Raw genomic sequence first — 14,193 nt, 5'->3', positions numbered from 1 at the left:
CATACCGAGGAATACGATGAGGATTACTGGAAAGAACGTGCAATAGAAATGTCTTTGCAGGATGAAAGACTTGAAACACACAACTTCACCAACACGTTTCCAACATCGTTCGACGCTGTGCACTCCACATCGGTCGATACCCACCCTCGTCCAGCAAAACAACCGCTCACATCGATCGACACCAGTAAAGGAACATCGATCGATATTCGCGCCGCAGCGAAAATTCAGGAGCAGGAGAATATTCCCTCCCTAACTAGGTTTACAGATACCTATATAAATCGTTTTGCACCCCCGAAACCACCTACACACATCAGAGAAAACACACAAGCAAATAAGATGAACACTCTTCCTTCTACATCAACAGAAAAATCCATGAAGAGCAATCATCTCAAGAACACAAATTCTGCAGAAATTACTCTGCCATCGATCGATGTAACTGTATCTACATCGATCGATACTACTCTAAACCCTAATCTCTCTATTTCTAAAAAGAATAATTATGCAAACATTGATTACGGTTTTCTAACACCTGATGAATTTGGTATTTTCAGGGATCCAGATGGCAACGCACGTGCAATGGATGGAAGGATTTTACAAGTGTCCAGAGAGGACATAGCAGACATCCTTCAAGTAACCAATGGACCCGACAACCTGTTCTCACAGCAACGTGGCACTCCAGACGTCATTCTAACAGATCCCAACAACCACGCAGGAGTCACCACAACAGAGACCAACCCAGATCTATCACGCCAACCAAAAGGGCAAGCATCGATCGACGGTATCATGGAGACATCGATCGACAGGGTAACACCAACGTCGATCGATATGGATAATCCGACGTCGATCGACAGACGCTATGAATGTGGGAGCCGCGCTTTCGACATGTATGGAGCCAGAAAGTTCACTTGGGAACAAAGGGACGAATATGGAGTCTACAGAGATGAGCGTGGACACGCACGAAGCGCAGCTGGTGAGATGATACCTGTCACAAAGGACAACATCAGGAAAATACTGGAAAGAGCATCTCTTTTTGAAGAGAGCCACATCTGTCTTCCAGAACATGCCACTTCCTTCACACTCACAAGACTGGCACCAGAACTCTACACCAAAGAAGAAATCGATGAAATGGTGTTTGGTATTTGTGGAGCTCAGGAGAAACTGGGAGAGGAGCTCAAAACACTGGTAGATGAAACACATCAGCCTTTGGATAGAGGCTACAATGAGCTTTTCAGATGTATGGCAGAAATGAGGACAGAAATTGATAGTTTACGTCAGCAATTTGAGAAGGAAGCTACGACCTCAGCATCGATCGACGCACCATTTGCAAAATCGATCGACGTCAGTCTTCTTACAGCTCAAACCCTTGCAGAACCGCGATGCTCAACACAACACAGGGATGAATGGGAAGTCTCATACATCGACACAAGGATAAACGACGTTTACTGCCCTCTCAACAACAACGTGGACTGGCTAAGCACCAAAATCGAGCTACTACAGCAAGACCTGGACACCATTCGCAAGAAGGACCAACATCCAGCCACATCGATCGACATGTGCACCTTCACATCGCTCGACGCCAAAGTCTCAGCAATGAATGAGAGGCTGAGGACTTACGAGGATATGCATGACCGTTTTATATCACCAGTCATGATAGATTTAAACAAATTGTCTAGTCAATTACTTGATGCCCAAAAGGATATTGAGAACATTACTAATCAAAGTTTTTTGCAGGAAAAATCAACATCGATCGACAGGCTAAGAGGACCCTGGATCGATGGCAGGAACCTGTGGAGTTACTTCCTTACACAGCAGCAGAAGTTGACAAGATCACATCCAAGATCTACACTGCTCTAGACAACATGGAGGAACGACTTGACAAACGCTGCGATGACATCTACTTTCCATTCGACAACAAAATCAGTGGACTAGACAACCACGCAGAATGGCTACAGAAAGAAGTCAAAGCCATTCAGAGGCAACTCGCAGCTCAACATCAGATATCAGCATCGATCGACAGGACAAAGGCAAAATCGATCGACGGCAACTCACCGAGATCGACCAACGAACACATAATCGCATCGATCGACGCCGAGTCTACAACAATCGGCGAGCAGCTGATACACAAGACAGTGGAGTCAATGCAAAAGGAACTGACAGATCTTTCAGCATACGCCTATGACAACATAGGCTGGCACCAGGTCAGCATTGACAACATTCAAGAAAGGCTACAGAACATCTCCAATGTACTTGGGAAGATGGATGACAAATGGACGAGAAATGATGAGGCCACAAGAAGTTTCATTGCATCATGGTCCAGAATGCGCAGAGATGACGTGGATGCTTGCTTTCCAACAAGCAGCTGCTTCTCCACCCAATAGCCAATCACTACCACAGTCAAGCTAAATGACTATAACCAAGCGCTGAGTGGGAGGCAACCCACTATTAGGTATTTTACTTTGGTTTTATTAGCTAGCATTTAATTTCTTTCGTCTTATTTCTTTCAGATTTAGGAGACCCAAGTAGGAAGACCTTAATATTGACCGACGACGAGACGTCGACATCGTTCGACATAGGCAACCACACGACGATCGATGTAACACTTACCCATCGATCGATATCTAACCGGTCAGATGTATCTTACCTACTTGTTACATTTCGTACATCATACACTTTTCATCATAACTCCGGCTGAGTTTCACTGGGACAGTGTAATTTAAGTCTGGGGGGAGATTTACTGATATAATTTATTTTATTCTTACGTAAAAAGGAATTTCAAATAAATTATGCTTAGCTATCGAAAATAGGGACTATAATCTTATACTGGTTTAAACATGAATATCTAACCAATCTTTAGCACCATTTTAGATTTACCGATTGCAGATAGCACTAAAGATGCTAAAGCAGATCAACCTATCAACTACACACTTGCCTTGAACCGTATGAAGTAACCAAAGCTGATTTCCAACACTAAACCTGACATAACCGCTTGTCTTGGGGCTTGGTATACATGGGATCGGATTCTTCAGATAGGTCTGGAAGGTAACGCCTGGTTTTAGATTATTTATCACATTTTCTCTCTCTAGATTTCGACCCTAGATTAGTTCCATTGAAAAAAAAATATAATAATAAATAATAAAAAAAATATAAGAAAGATCTATTGTTTAATTAGGATGAGTCTGAACAGGACTTGGTGGCTAAAACCATTAAGGCTTGATTCATAAAGACTAAAATAAAAGAGTTTGAAACGGGACTTGGAGGCGGCAATCTTCAAGGCTCGCTTTCGCAAAGAACTCTTGGATATAGGTCAAAAAGAAGTGAACAGAACTTGGTGGCAACCACCATTAAGTTTTGATTCATGGAAGCCTGTCCAATCTCGGTCACTCATCCTGCAATGGAAGCAGACTTTGACTCAAGAGAGAAATTTAGAGAGAGAGAAACTAGGAACTAACTTTTACCTGCAACTCCAGATACCTGTCTGAAATCCTTGCATCCTGTGATCGATACTCCCAAGGTAAAGCATTCACTTTATATTTATGCTAAGAAATGAAATCAGTAGAGGGGATGTCAGACGTGAATTGATGAGTTGTGTTATGTTAGAAATGGTTGCTAAGCTAGGATATTGCATAGTGTGCTTTTGTGATTAGGACTGTTTAAATGTGGTTGGAAAATGGTTGAGGAAAGATTTCTATGTTTTTAAAATCTTAAGTTCCCAAATATTTTCAAACCTCTTTCAGAGAGACTGCCTGTATGTTTTGCTTGAGGACAAGCAAAAGAGTAAGTCTGGGGAAGTTGATATACCCTGGATTTGACCCATTTTTATCCATGGTATATTACTATTTTACTATATATATATATCTATGTTTTCTACTCTTCTAGGTATGTTTTCAGGTTCAGGTGCATTTCGGAGTAAAGCTATGACTTTGGAGCATTTTGGAACATAAAGGACATTTCACCCGAGCTGACCACTTAGAGGTCGACGAGAGGAAGAATAATCGATCGATTCGCATCAGTGCTGACGATCGATATCAGGAAATGCCTCGACAGATGAAGATTAATATCGATCGATGTACACATGTACCGTCGATCGATGTCGAGACACCAGACGCGACATTTTGGATTCAGCAGACTTAAAAACCAAGGCCAAGCCAAATTACCAAAATGCCCTGACGAGTTTTTAACCTAGTAGAATATATACTGCCTAAGTGTTTGACGGCAGGGAGAGCTTTTCTTTTCTAGACCTAGTTTTGTTACAAGTTTCATTTGGGAGAGAAGATCACTTGTGATTGGAACTCCTTGTTTCATTTCTTTATCATCTATTCTATGAGTTTCTATTTATCCATTGATATGAATTGCTTTGCTATGTCTGAGTAGTTCAACTGTTAGATCCAGGGTTCAGATAGGTTTGTGGGATTAGCCCCAAACTATAGATCTGCCTTGTTGTGATATTCATGATAGATTTGTATTCATTGCTTGTTTTAGCCTAGCTAACTAGAACATGATCATAGGATTGCATATTCAAGCACCCTTGTTATCCCATCCTGACATCTATCTATCATACTAGGATTGCTAGAGAGGGCTAACCGCCAATTTAGAATCTTAGTAGAGCATTTTCATACTCGCGCATAGGCCTGGCTAGAACCCATCGATCGATATCCTCAATTGACAATCGATCGATGTTGGCAAAAGTGTATCGGTCGACGTCTTAATAGACTATCGATCGACACTCTCTTGTGTCTGCATCTAACCGGTGAGACACAAGATCTAGTCTGTTAACCAGTGGTACATGCGACAGCTGATCACTGAGTTAAGCGAATGTGCTCTAATATATTATGCATGCAACAGTTAGGCATCTATAGGAATTATAATCTCCAACACCTGAATAGTGGCCCTGCATCTAATATCATTTCCAACCTAAGTTACATTTATTATTTACTCGCTAGTTACTATTGCAATTTTATTTAAAACATTACAACCTTTAGAATTAATAAAGACTAGATTTAATTGTTCCCTAGCTCCTTGTGGATGCGATCCCTAAGTACTACATCTGAACCTCTTTTGATGAGAGTAACACTCCTTAGGGTAATTTGAGTGGTATCAGATGGTGATGATAGTATTTTTGCTGATGAATATACTGGTCAAGATACTGGTGAAGAGTGGGATGAAGATAGTAACGCTGCTGATGATGTTCAAGCAGCTGCTGATGATGTTCAAGCAGCTGCTGATGATGTTCAAGCAACTGCTGATGTTGTTGATGTTGACGATGGTGTAAACTACAATGATTATGGTAAAGTGAAAGATGAGGATTCTGAAGAGGATGCAAATGAAACGCTTTATGATGGTCATAAAGCACAATGCTCTGGTGGTGAAGGAAGATCGTTGTCCTTAAAGGACAATATATATGTCGGTCAGAGTTTTGCTAGTAAGGCTGAGCTTGTTCCAAAGCTGAAGTCTGTATGTGGCTAAGTGTCGTGTTCAAGGATGTGGTTGGAAGCTTAGATCGAGTGTGAAGCATGGGCCGAAGACATTTTGGGTAACAAAATATTTGAAAACTCATACATGTTCAGTGACGGATCGAATGGCTCAATGGAAACATTATACTCCGAAATATGTTGCAAGACTATTGATATATCGGGTTGGGATTATAGATGGGCTTACTCTGAAGCATATCAAAGACGCCATGAGGAACATGTTTAGGATGAAGCTAGATTACAACACTTCGTACAGAGCTTTGTTATCTGCGCAAGAGTTGGTGAGAGGAACAACAGAAGATGGATATGAGAATCTTCATTCTTATTTGCGTCAGATCGAGATATCGAATCCGGGTACTGTCACATGTCTTGATAAAGATGGTGAAAACAGATTTAAGTATCTATTCCTATCTTTTGGAGCTTCGATAGCTGGTTTTACCTATCTTAGGAGGGTTATTGTGGTGGATGGGACTCATCTACGTGGGAAGTATGAAGGAGTTATGCTAGTTGCGGCTGCCAAGACGGTAATTTTCAGATTTTTCCATTGGCTTTTGCGACTGTGGATGCGGAGAATGATGAGTCGTGGGAATGGTTTTTTACCCAATTGCGGAGATGTGTTTCTGATCAGTATGCTTTTGTGATAGTTTCTGACAAGCACGGTTCCTTTAAGAAGGCGTGTGAGAAGGTTTTCCCTTGGGCAAGACGAGGAATATGCTATTATCATCTACAACAGAACATGGTCCAAAAGTTCAAGGGAAATCAGATGTTGTACTTGGTCAAAGGCGCTGCTTATGCACATACACTTTTCGATTTTAACCGATACATGGATGAGATACGGAGTATCAACCCCAACCTTGAAACATATTTGGAGAATTCTGACGTCTCGTTATGGTCATGAGTTTAATTTCAAGGTGACATATACAATATAAAGACTAGCAAGATCGCAAAATCTATCAACTCCGCACTTAAGCCAGCCAAAGGATTCCCAGTCTCATTCCTTTTAGAATTTATACGCGAGAAGCTTGGAAGGTGGTTCTTTAAAAGGAGAGAAGATGCTTTGAGTCTCACTTCACATCATAATCGGGGAGTTGAAAACTTGTTGGCTATTCGTGAAGAGTATGCAGATATGATGAATGTGGAGCGTATTGATGGTTGGCAATTTGTTGTGAGAGGAGGACATCGAGATTGTGTTTATGACTTGGAACTTCGAAGGTGTCAATGTAGTGTGTTTGATATTGAGAAGATACCTTGTTCACATACCATTGCAGCTGCAAAGGATGCAAATATTCATGTCTCTACGCTTGGATGCCCATCCTATTCAAAGAATTATCTTTATGCAGCATACGCGGCAAATATATATCCCAAAAGTGACTTTTTGGAATCTCCCAACACTGATGACACATCACCTGCCAATGAAGAATGAGCTTGTAACGCACGTAAATGTCTTCCTCCAGATGTCAAGCGTGGTCCGGGTAGGCAAAAGAAGTCGAGGTGGCAGTCTTGGCTATAAATTTCCAGGATAAGGGAAAACCAACCGCGAAATTTGCACAAGGATTATAGTTGCTCCTAGTGCAAACAATCGGGTCACACTCGTCCTAACTGTCTAGGTTAAACATGTGTTGTCAGTCTTATTGCTTTAGATGTTGTCTTATGTCTTATGTGTGAAACTTATTAGTTGTATTGTTACTTTGGATGTTGTCTTATTTCTTTGGATGTTGTCTTATTGTCCTGGATGTTGTCTTATGTCTTATGTCTTATGTGTGGAACTTATCAGTTGTATTATTGCTTTGGATGTTGTCTTATGCTTTGGATGCTGTCTTATGTCTTATTTCTTATGTCTTAATGTGTTAGTCTTCTGTTACATAATGCAGACTTCTTTTGTAGTCTTCTTTTGCAGAACGCATACTTCTTTTATAGTCTTTTTCTAAAGAAGACTAATGCGTAAGTCTCTTAGTTGTCTCAAAGTTGTATGTTTGGTCGAATATGAGCTAAAAAGACTAATATACTGATAAAAAGATGATGTCTAGATAGTAATCGAGTAGCAAACTTCTGTAAAAGTCTTATGTAAAAGAGGACTAATACTTAAGTCTGCTGCAAGCAAATTACATAAGTTTGTTACAACCAAAAGCGTGCTACATCAGCCTGTTACTCACAGCACAATACAATAGTTGTGGGAACCGAAATTCGCACTGTCGATTTCCGTTTAAATAAGGAAACTAGGAAAACCCTAATTTCCCAGAGGACCCGGATATCTGCTAATTACCACACGTCAAGCAATCAGAACACGAGAATAACAACGATAAAGTATAAGAAATCGAAAAAGAGAGCAAAGAAGATCTTATTCCGAATTTGCGTATGAGTGTTTACAACAAGGTATAAGCCTGGGCTCGAGAGCTGTCGGCGAGATTCCTAGTTCTAGCAACCCTAAGACGGCTAAACCTAATTGAGTCGCAGCTCGAAATAACAAAAAACGGAAAATTGCCTAAATTGCTCTAAGTGCTAAGTTTGCTCTGAAAAAGTTCTCTCCCCATGCTCCTCGCCTAGGACTCCTTATATACTAGCTCCAAGGACAGTTTACGCGTTTACTCTTCTGCCCTTAAGCCGTCATAGCATAAAAATAGAGATATTCCATTTTTCCCGATCTTCACAATTATCTTCAAAACTTCCGTATTTATCCGCGGAAACTTGACATTTATCCTTCCTTGTGGACCAAGCGTAAACCGTGCTGTGGTTTACGGGCTTTTGGTTAAGAAATCATAGGATGGGCCTCGAGTCGTGTTTTAGGTCCCTTTGGGCCGTCTTCCGACTCAACACGTTTACTACGAATTCTTTCGATAAAGAACGAACTTTCCGCGGTTATTAATTCGCAAAGTTTGATCGATGATTTAGAATAGCGGAAACATAGACTGAGCTTGCTACGGTCTTCGGGAGATAGCATTTGATGGTTTGACGAGAATGCATGGATTGATGTCTGTCGATGTTCGGAAGGGTTCAATCGCTACCCAGCGACCGAACTTTGGCTCGAGCCTGGTTGCTACGTAGCGACCGAGCGGGACGAGCGCTCAGTCGCTACGTAGCGACCGAGCTTGGCAGAGCTCAGTCGCTACGTAGCGACCGAGCTTGGCAGAGCTCAGTGGCTACGTCGCGACCGAGCTTTGGCTCGAGCTCGGTCGCTACGTAGCGACCGAGCGGGACGAGCGCTTGGTCGCTACGTAGTGACCGAGCTTTGGCTCGAGCTCGGTCGCTACGTAGCGACCGAGCGGAACGATCGCTCGGTCGCTACGTAGCAACCGAGCTTGGCCGAGCTCGGTCGCTACGTAGTGACAAAGCGGGACGATCGCTCGGTCGCTACGTAGCGACCAAGCGGGACGATCGCTCGGTCGCTACGTAGCGACCGAGCTTTGGCTCGAGCCCGGTCGCTACGTAGCGACCGAGCGGGACGAGCGCTCGGTCGCTACGTAGCGACCGAGTTTTGGCCTGAGCTCGGTCGCTTCGTAGCGACCGTGCTTTGGCTTGAGCTTGGTCGCTACGTAGCGACCGAGCGGGACGATCGCTCGGTCACTATGTAGCGACCGAGCGGGACAGATGTTCGGTCATTGCGTAACGACCTGTTTCGAGCTTTCGTCGGACGTCTCGATTCTTTCTTCCGTAAAGCTTTTTCGTAAGGAAGAATCTATTTCGAAAAGTACCCTTCGAAGAAATTCTTATTTTCTTCCTCGGACGTTTTGAATGTTAAATTTGTCGTAACCGTTTTTGACCCCAACAGTTAGACCCCCAGCCCGTTAGAGTTGTGACTCTAGCGGGCGGATAGATGACTTTGACAAGGTTAAGCGTATTGGACGAAATTCACATTTTAAACTCCGCGGACAAAAGTTGTCGAGACAATATTCCGTACCCATACTTCTATAAGTAGTGAGCTCTTGTCATTCATTTTCTTCACACTTTCCCTTCTTCATTCCTTCAAAAACCTCTCTAGTTTCATAACTTTCCTTTCAACATGTCTTCCTCCCAAGGTGATAAGAGAGATTCCGACGTCGAGATGGGCGAGGCCACTTCTCCGGCTCCAGTTCTAACTTCTCCGGCTGAAGCGCCGGCTTGTGTTGCCGATCATCTTTCTCTCCGAGAGAAACTAGTTCGTCGCCAAGCCGAGAAAGAACTAGCTCAAGCTGGCTCCGAGTTCCCGTCTTCTTCCGCGCAGGTCGTTGCCCCGTGTCAGGAGACCGAGGTCATGGCTTCTCTTCCGCAAGCCCTACCTCCGGGATCTTCCACGACTCCGATCCTTGTCGAGGACAAGGAGAAGGCCGCTGACTCTATGCCTCCTCCTCCAGCCAGGAAAGAAATCGTTCTGGCATTGCGTGCTCCTAGCGCTGTCCTGGCTACTCAGCCTAAGAGCCGCAAGAGAAAACTTGCCAAGAGTGGTGACGGGGAGAATTCGCAGCAAGGTGGATCGAGCCTAGCATCGGGACTTCGCGGAAAGGTTTGTCTCTTGTTCGAATTCTCGATCGTCTTTTGTGCATTTTTTCTCGGGCTTAGTCTTAAGAATTTTTTTTTGTTCGCAGTTCATATCATTGATCGATGGGATGATCAGCGAGTGTGGTTCTGAGACCTGTCGCCTTTCCGAGGAGTTGATGGAGCTTCAGGGCAGATGGTCTGAAACCGAGACCATGCTGACGGCTGTCAAGGACTCTCACTCTGCGAAAGTGTCGAAACTCGAGGTCGCGATAGGAGAGCTCGAGAGGGACCTTGGGAAGACGGCGAGTTCCTTGCTTAAGGAAAAGAAGGCCAGGAAGGCCAAATCCTCGGAGCTGCGTCGACTCCAGCGTCAGATCGAGGGTGACGCGGGACTAGCGAGCTGCGGGATCCAAGAGGCTACGGATGCCCTTCGCGCGGAGTTTCAAGCTCGCTTGGCAAAGATTTCTGCTTCCCTGGGTTCCCTCGAGTGTATCCAGAGCAGGGATCTAGCATTGGCGACGATTGAGGGCGGGATGGCCGTGGTTCGGTCGTTCCAAAGTGAGACTCCCCCGACCTTGGAGGCCGAAGAGGCCCGACTGTCCGGCTGCAAGGGAGATATGGCGGCCGAGGATGGAGATTTTGGTCTCATCCTGGCCGACCTGAAATCCGCGTGCTTCCTTCCGACGTGTTCAGAAGACCCAGAGGGGAATGACCCGATGGTCGGAGAAAACGGAGGTGGCGCGGCTCCAGGCTCAGACGAGGCAGCGGGTGAAGAGGGGGCGTGAGTTCTGAGGATGACTTGGGTTAGATCTCTTGCGAGAGATTTTTTTTATGTTTTTATGTTTCGGCCTTGAATGGCCTTGTTTGTATTTCGGGACTGGCCGTGTGTGGCTTTGAATCCCTGCTGCTCCGCGGCTTTCTTTTTATGGTAATCGGATAGCGCTTTTTATGAGTTTGTGAATAGTGGGGAGGAAGGTGATGAGTTGTCGTCTCATATCCTTCTTCGATTGTGAAATGTTTTATTCGAGATCTGTTTCAAGAGTTCTTCCGCGAGGTGTGAACTCTGCGGGGGTGCTGAAGATGTCGAACATAAACATAGAGGCATGGTTTAAGAATCTCTTATCTTTCGATATCATGCCTTCGAGATGTTAGAGACCAGTGCGCTGGGTTTTAGGGCAAGACCTAGGTTTACTTTCGGTTTAAGGAATGTGCGGTGACTAACCGGCTATCGTTTTTCCTGTCGCGATTTCTTCCTGATTCGTATCGATGTAAAGTCCGCGATAGGTTCTCGGCTTATACGACTTGTTTGATACGAATCGAGCATCTCTCCGGAGACCGGAAGTGCTAGACCAAAATTTCGGATTTCTTTTATAGCGCTATTATCCTTGTGTCGGATGTAAGAGAGTCATCTCCGTGAGATGGCTATGTCTGTTTCGGACGTTTGTGAATTCGATGTGATCAGCATCAGACTTGGTGGCGAGTGCCGTTGTGTTTGAATATTTTGCGCAAAATAAGTGTTAACGTGTGCATATATATGTCTTTTTTGTAACGGAGGATTCGTTTGTTCGGAGGAAATAACCTTTGAGGCATCTTTTACGACGTCTCGCGATGCTAAAGGTTGCTTCTCCCAAGCAGCCGACTAATTTCCGAAGACCTCGTTCTGATTTTACGGGTGAGGATGTTTTGATAAGTCGAAAACACAAAGAGAGTGGTAAGAAATTTTTTCGATTTTTGGGAGTATACGAGTATACGTACCCACTCCCCCCTTTTTAATGAGGGGGGGACAGCTGAATTTGCCTTTCGACAAACTGCCTACGTACTCCTTGCGGAGATCAAGCCGTCTCGTAGTTCAGTGATTGCGGGTTAGTTTGTTTAGTGATAGTATTTTTTGAGATGCATCGCGTTCCAGGTTCTAGAAATTTTTATGCCCTGCATGTTGGCTATTTCGTAAGAACCTGGTCGGACGACTTTTTCAATTTTATAGGGACCTTCCCAGTTTGCTCCGAGTTTTCCCGCGTTTTGTTCAGCGATGTTTTGGAAGACTTTGCGAAGGACCAGATCTCCCTGATTGAACCTACGATTTCGCACATTGGAAATATAGTATTTTGCAGCGGCGTGCTGGTAGTTTTGAATTCGGATGAGCGCTCGATCTTGGCGCTCGTTAATGAGGTCGAGATCATCCAAGAGCATAGCATCGTTGAGTTCCTCTCGTTCGGGTAATAACCTTTTTCGAACACCGGGAAATTCAGCTTCCGCAGGAATCATGCATTCCGTGCCGTATACCAGAGCGAAGGGAGTTTCTCCCGTTGCTCGCCTTGGGGTGGTACGGTGAGACCAGAGGACTCCCTCGAGTTCGTCGGCCCATCTGCCTTTTTTGGCCTCTAAGCGTTTCTTCAGTCCGTCGAGAATGGTCTTGTTGATTGTTTCAGCCTGTCCGTTGCACTGCGGATATCTGGGAGTTGACTTGTTGAGTCGTATCTTCCATTTTTCCCAGAATGCTTCGAATCGGGTGGAGATGAACTGAGACCCGTTATCGGTTACGATCTCGTAAGGAACTCCATGCCTACAGATGATGTTTTTCCATACGAAATTCTTGACTTGGACGTCCTTTATACTTGCGTACGAGTCCGCGTCTACCCATTTTTAGAAAAAGTCGGTAAGGACTAGAAGGAAACGCTTTTGCTTTGAATTATGCAGAGGTCCGACAATATCCATGGCCCAGCGCATAAAGGGGTAGGGCGATGTGATGGAGGAAAGAACTTCGGCTGGTTGTCGGATGGTTGGTGCATGCCTTTGGCATTTTTCGCATTTTCGTGCGAATTTTTCGCAATCTCCGATCATTGTCGGCCAATAGTATCCATGGCGTTTGATTTTCACGGCTAGTGATCTTCCGCCGGAATGGTTGCCGCAGGAGCCGGAATGTATTTCCTCCATTACTTTTCTCGCCTTTTCTCCTTCCAGGCACGTCATGAGTGGTCCGGAGAATCTCCATTTGTAGATTTCACCGTCCACTGTTACTTAGCGTGCGGCCTGTGTTCGGATCTTGCGAGCTGCCCATTTTTCGGCAGGTAGTTGCCCGTCGACGATGTAGTCTCTAATCGTCTGAAGCCATGGGGTATCACAGCCGTAATCAGATTGCTCTGATGGTGGTGGTATGATAATTTCTTCTTTGTCGTCTTGGCCTTCTATGAGATTGACGACGATTGGTGGTCCGATGCTCGGATGTTCGATGAACTCGACCGGAATTACCCTTTTGAGTCCTGGATCGGAACTTGATGCTAGGGCCGCGAGGGCGTCCGCCTGGACATTCTCGGAACGGGGGATCCGCGTAAGGGCAAAACAGTCGAAGTCTTGAGCTAGACCTTGGACCAGTTTGAGGTACGCGTCCATCCTTTCGTCTCTGGCTTCATAATCTCCGCTGAATTGACTGGCCACTAACTGGGAGTCGAAGTAAGCGTGGAGATTACGTATTTTTAATCCGTGAGCCAAATGTAGCCCTGCGATTAATGCCTCGTATTCAGCCTCGTTGTTCGAGGCATGGAATTCCAGCCTGAACGATTGTTCCAAGATCTCGCCCGTCGGAGAAGTGAGACGGATTCCGATACCCGATCCTTGCTTGGATGAGGATCCGTCGACGTGGAGGAGCCATGTGGAATTTGGTTCCTCATTGGTTATTGTTCCCGTTGGAAGTTCGACCAAGAAGTCTGCGAGCACTTGTGATTTTGCGCTTGTCCTCGGTCGGTATTCGATGTCATACTCGCTCAACTCGACCGCCCACTTAGCCAATCGGCCTGATTGACTTGGGCTATGCAAAATTGTCCGTAAGGGAAAAGTCGTGAGGATGACAATCGTGTGGGATTGGAAATATGGTCTTAGTTTTCGGGCCGATGTTACGACCGCGCATGCCAATTTTTCCATCAACGGATACCTAGATTCGGCATCCAGCAAGGTTTTGCTTATGTAGAAAATAGGTTTCTGCTCCCCGCGTTCTTCCCTGATGAGGACTCCGCTTACGGCCGTTGCCGACACAGCGATGTACAAGAATAAAGGTTCCCCTTCCACGGGTTTTGCGAGGACTGGAGGAGTAGCTAAATAGCGCTTAAACTGTTGGAAGGCGTTTTCGCACTCCTCCGACCATTCGAATTTTTTATTTCCTCGTAGGACGTCGTAGAAGGGCAGGCACTTATCTATTGATCGTGAAATAAATCGGTTGAGCGCTGCGATTCTGCCGGTCAGTCTTTGGACTTCCCGCTTATTCTTTGGTGAAGCCATC

General features: G+C 44.9%; 1 protein-coding gene across 1 annotated transcript; it reads left to right on the top strand.

Annotated features, from left to right (window-relative positions):
* Window positions 1–5,677: 5,677 nt before the first annotated feature.
* LOC125587203 lies at window positions 5,678–6,891 on the top strand. The gene is made up of 3 exons (XM_048757401.1): window positions 5,678–5,992; window positions 6,097–6,307; window positions 6,380–6,891. Exons 1-3 carry the CDS (start codon window positions 5,678–5,680, stop codon window positions 6,889–6,891), a joined length of 1,038 nt encoding a protein of 345 aa, XP_048613358.1.
* The last annotated feature ends 7,302 nt before the right edge of the window (window positions 6,892–14,193 follow it).

The sequence above is a fragment of the Brassica napus genome, chromosome C5, assembly GCF_020379485.1.
Source record: "Brassica napus cultivar Da-Ae chromosome C5, Da-Ae, whole genome shotgun sequence".
In the NCBI taxonomy this organism is placed as follows: domain Eukaryota; kingdom Viridiplantae; phylum Streptophyta; class Magnoliopsida; order Brassicales; family Brassicaceae; genus Brassica; species Brassica napus.
Note: the sequence above shows the minus strand (reverse complement) of the source record. Positions and strands in the feature narration are given on the sequence as shown.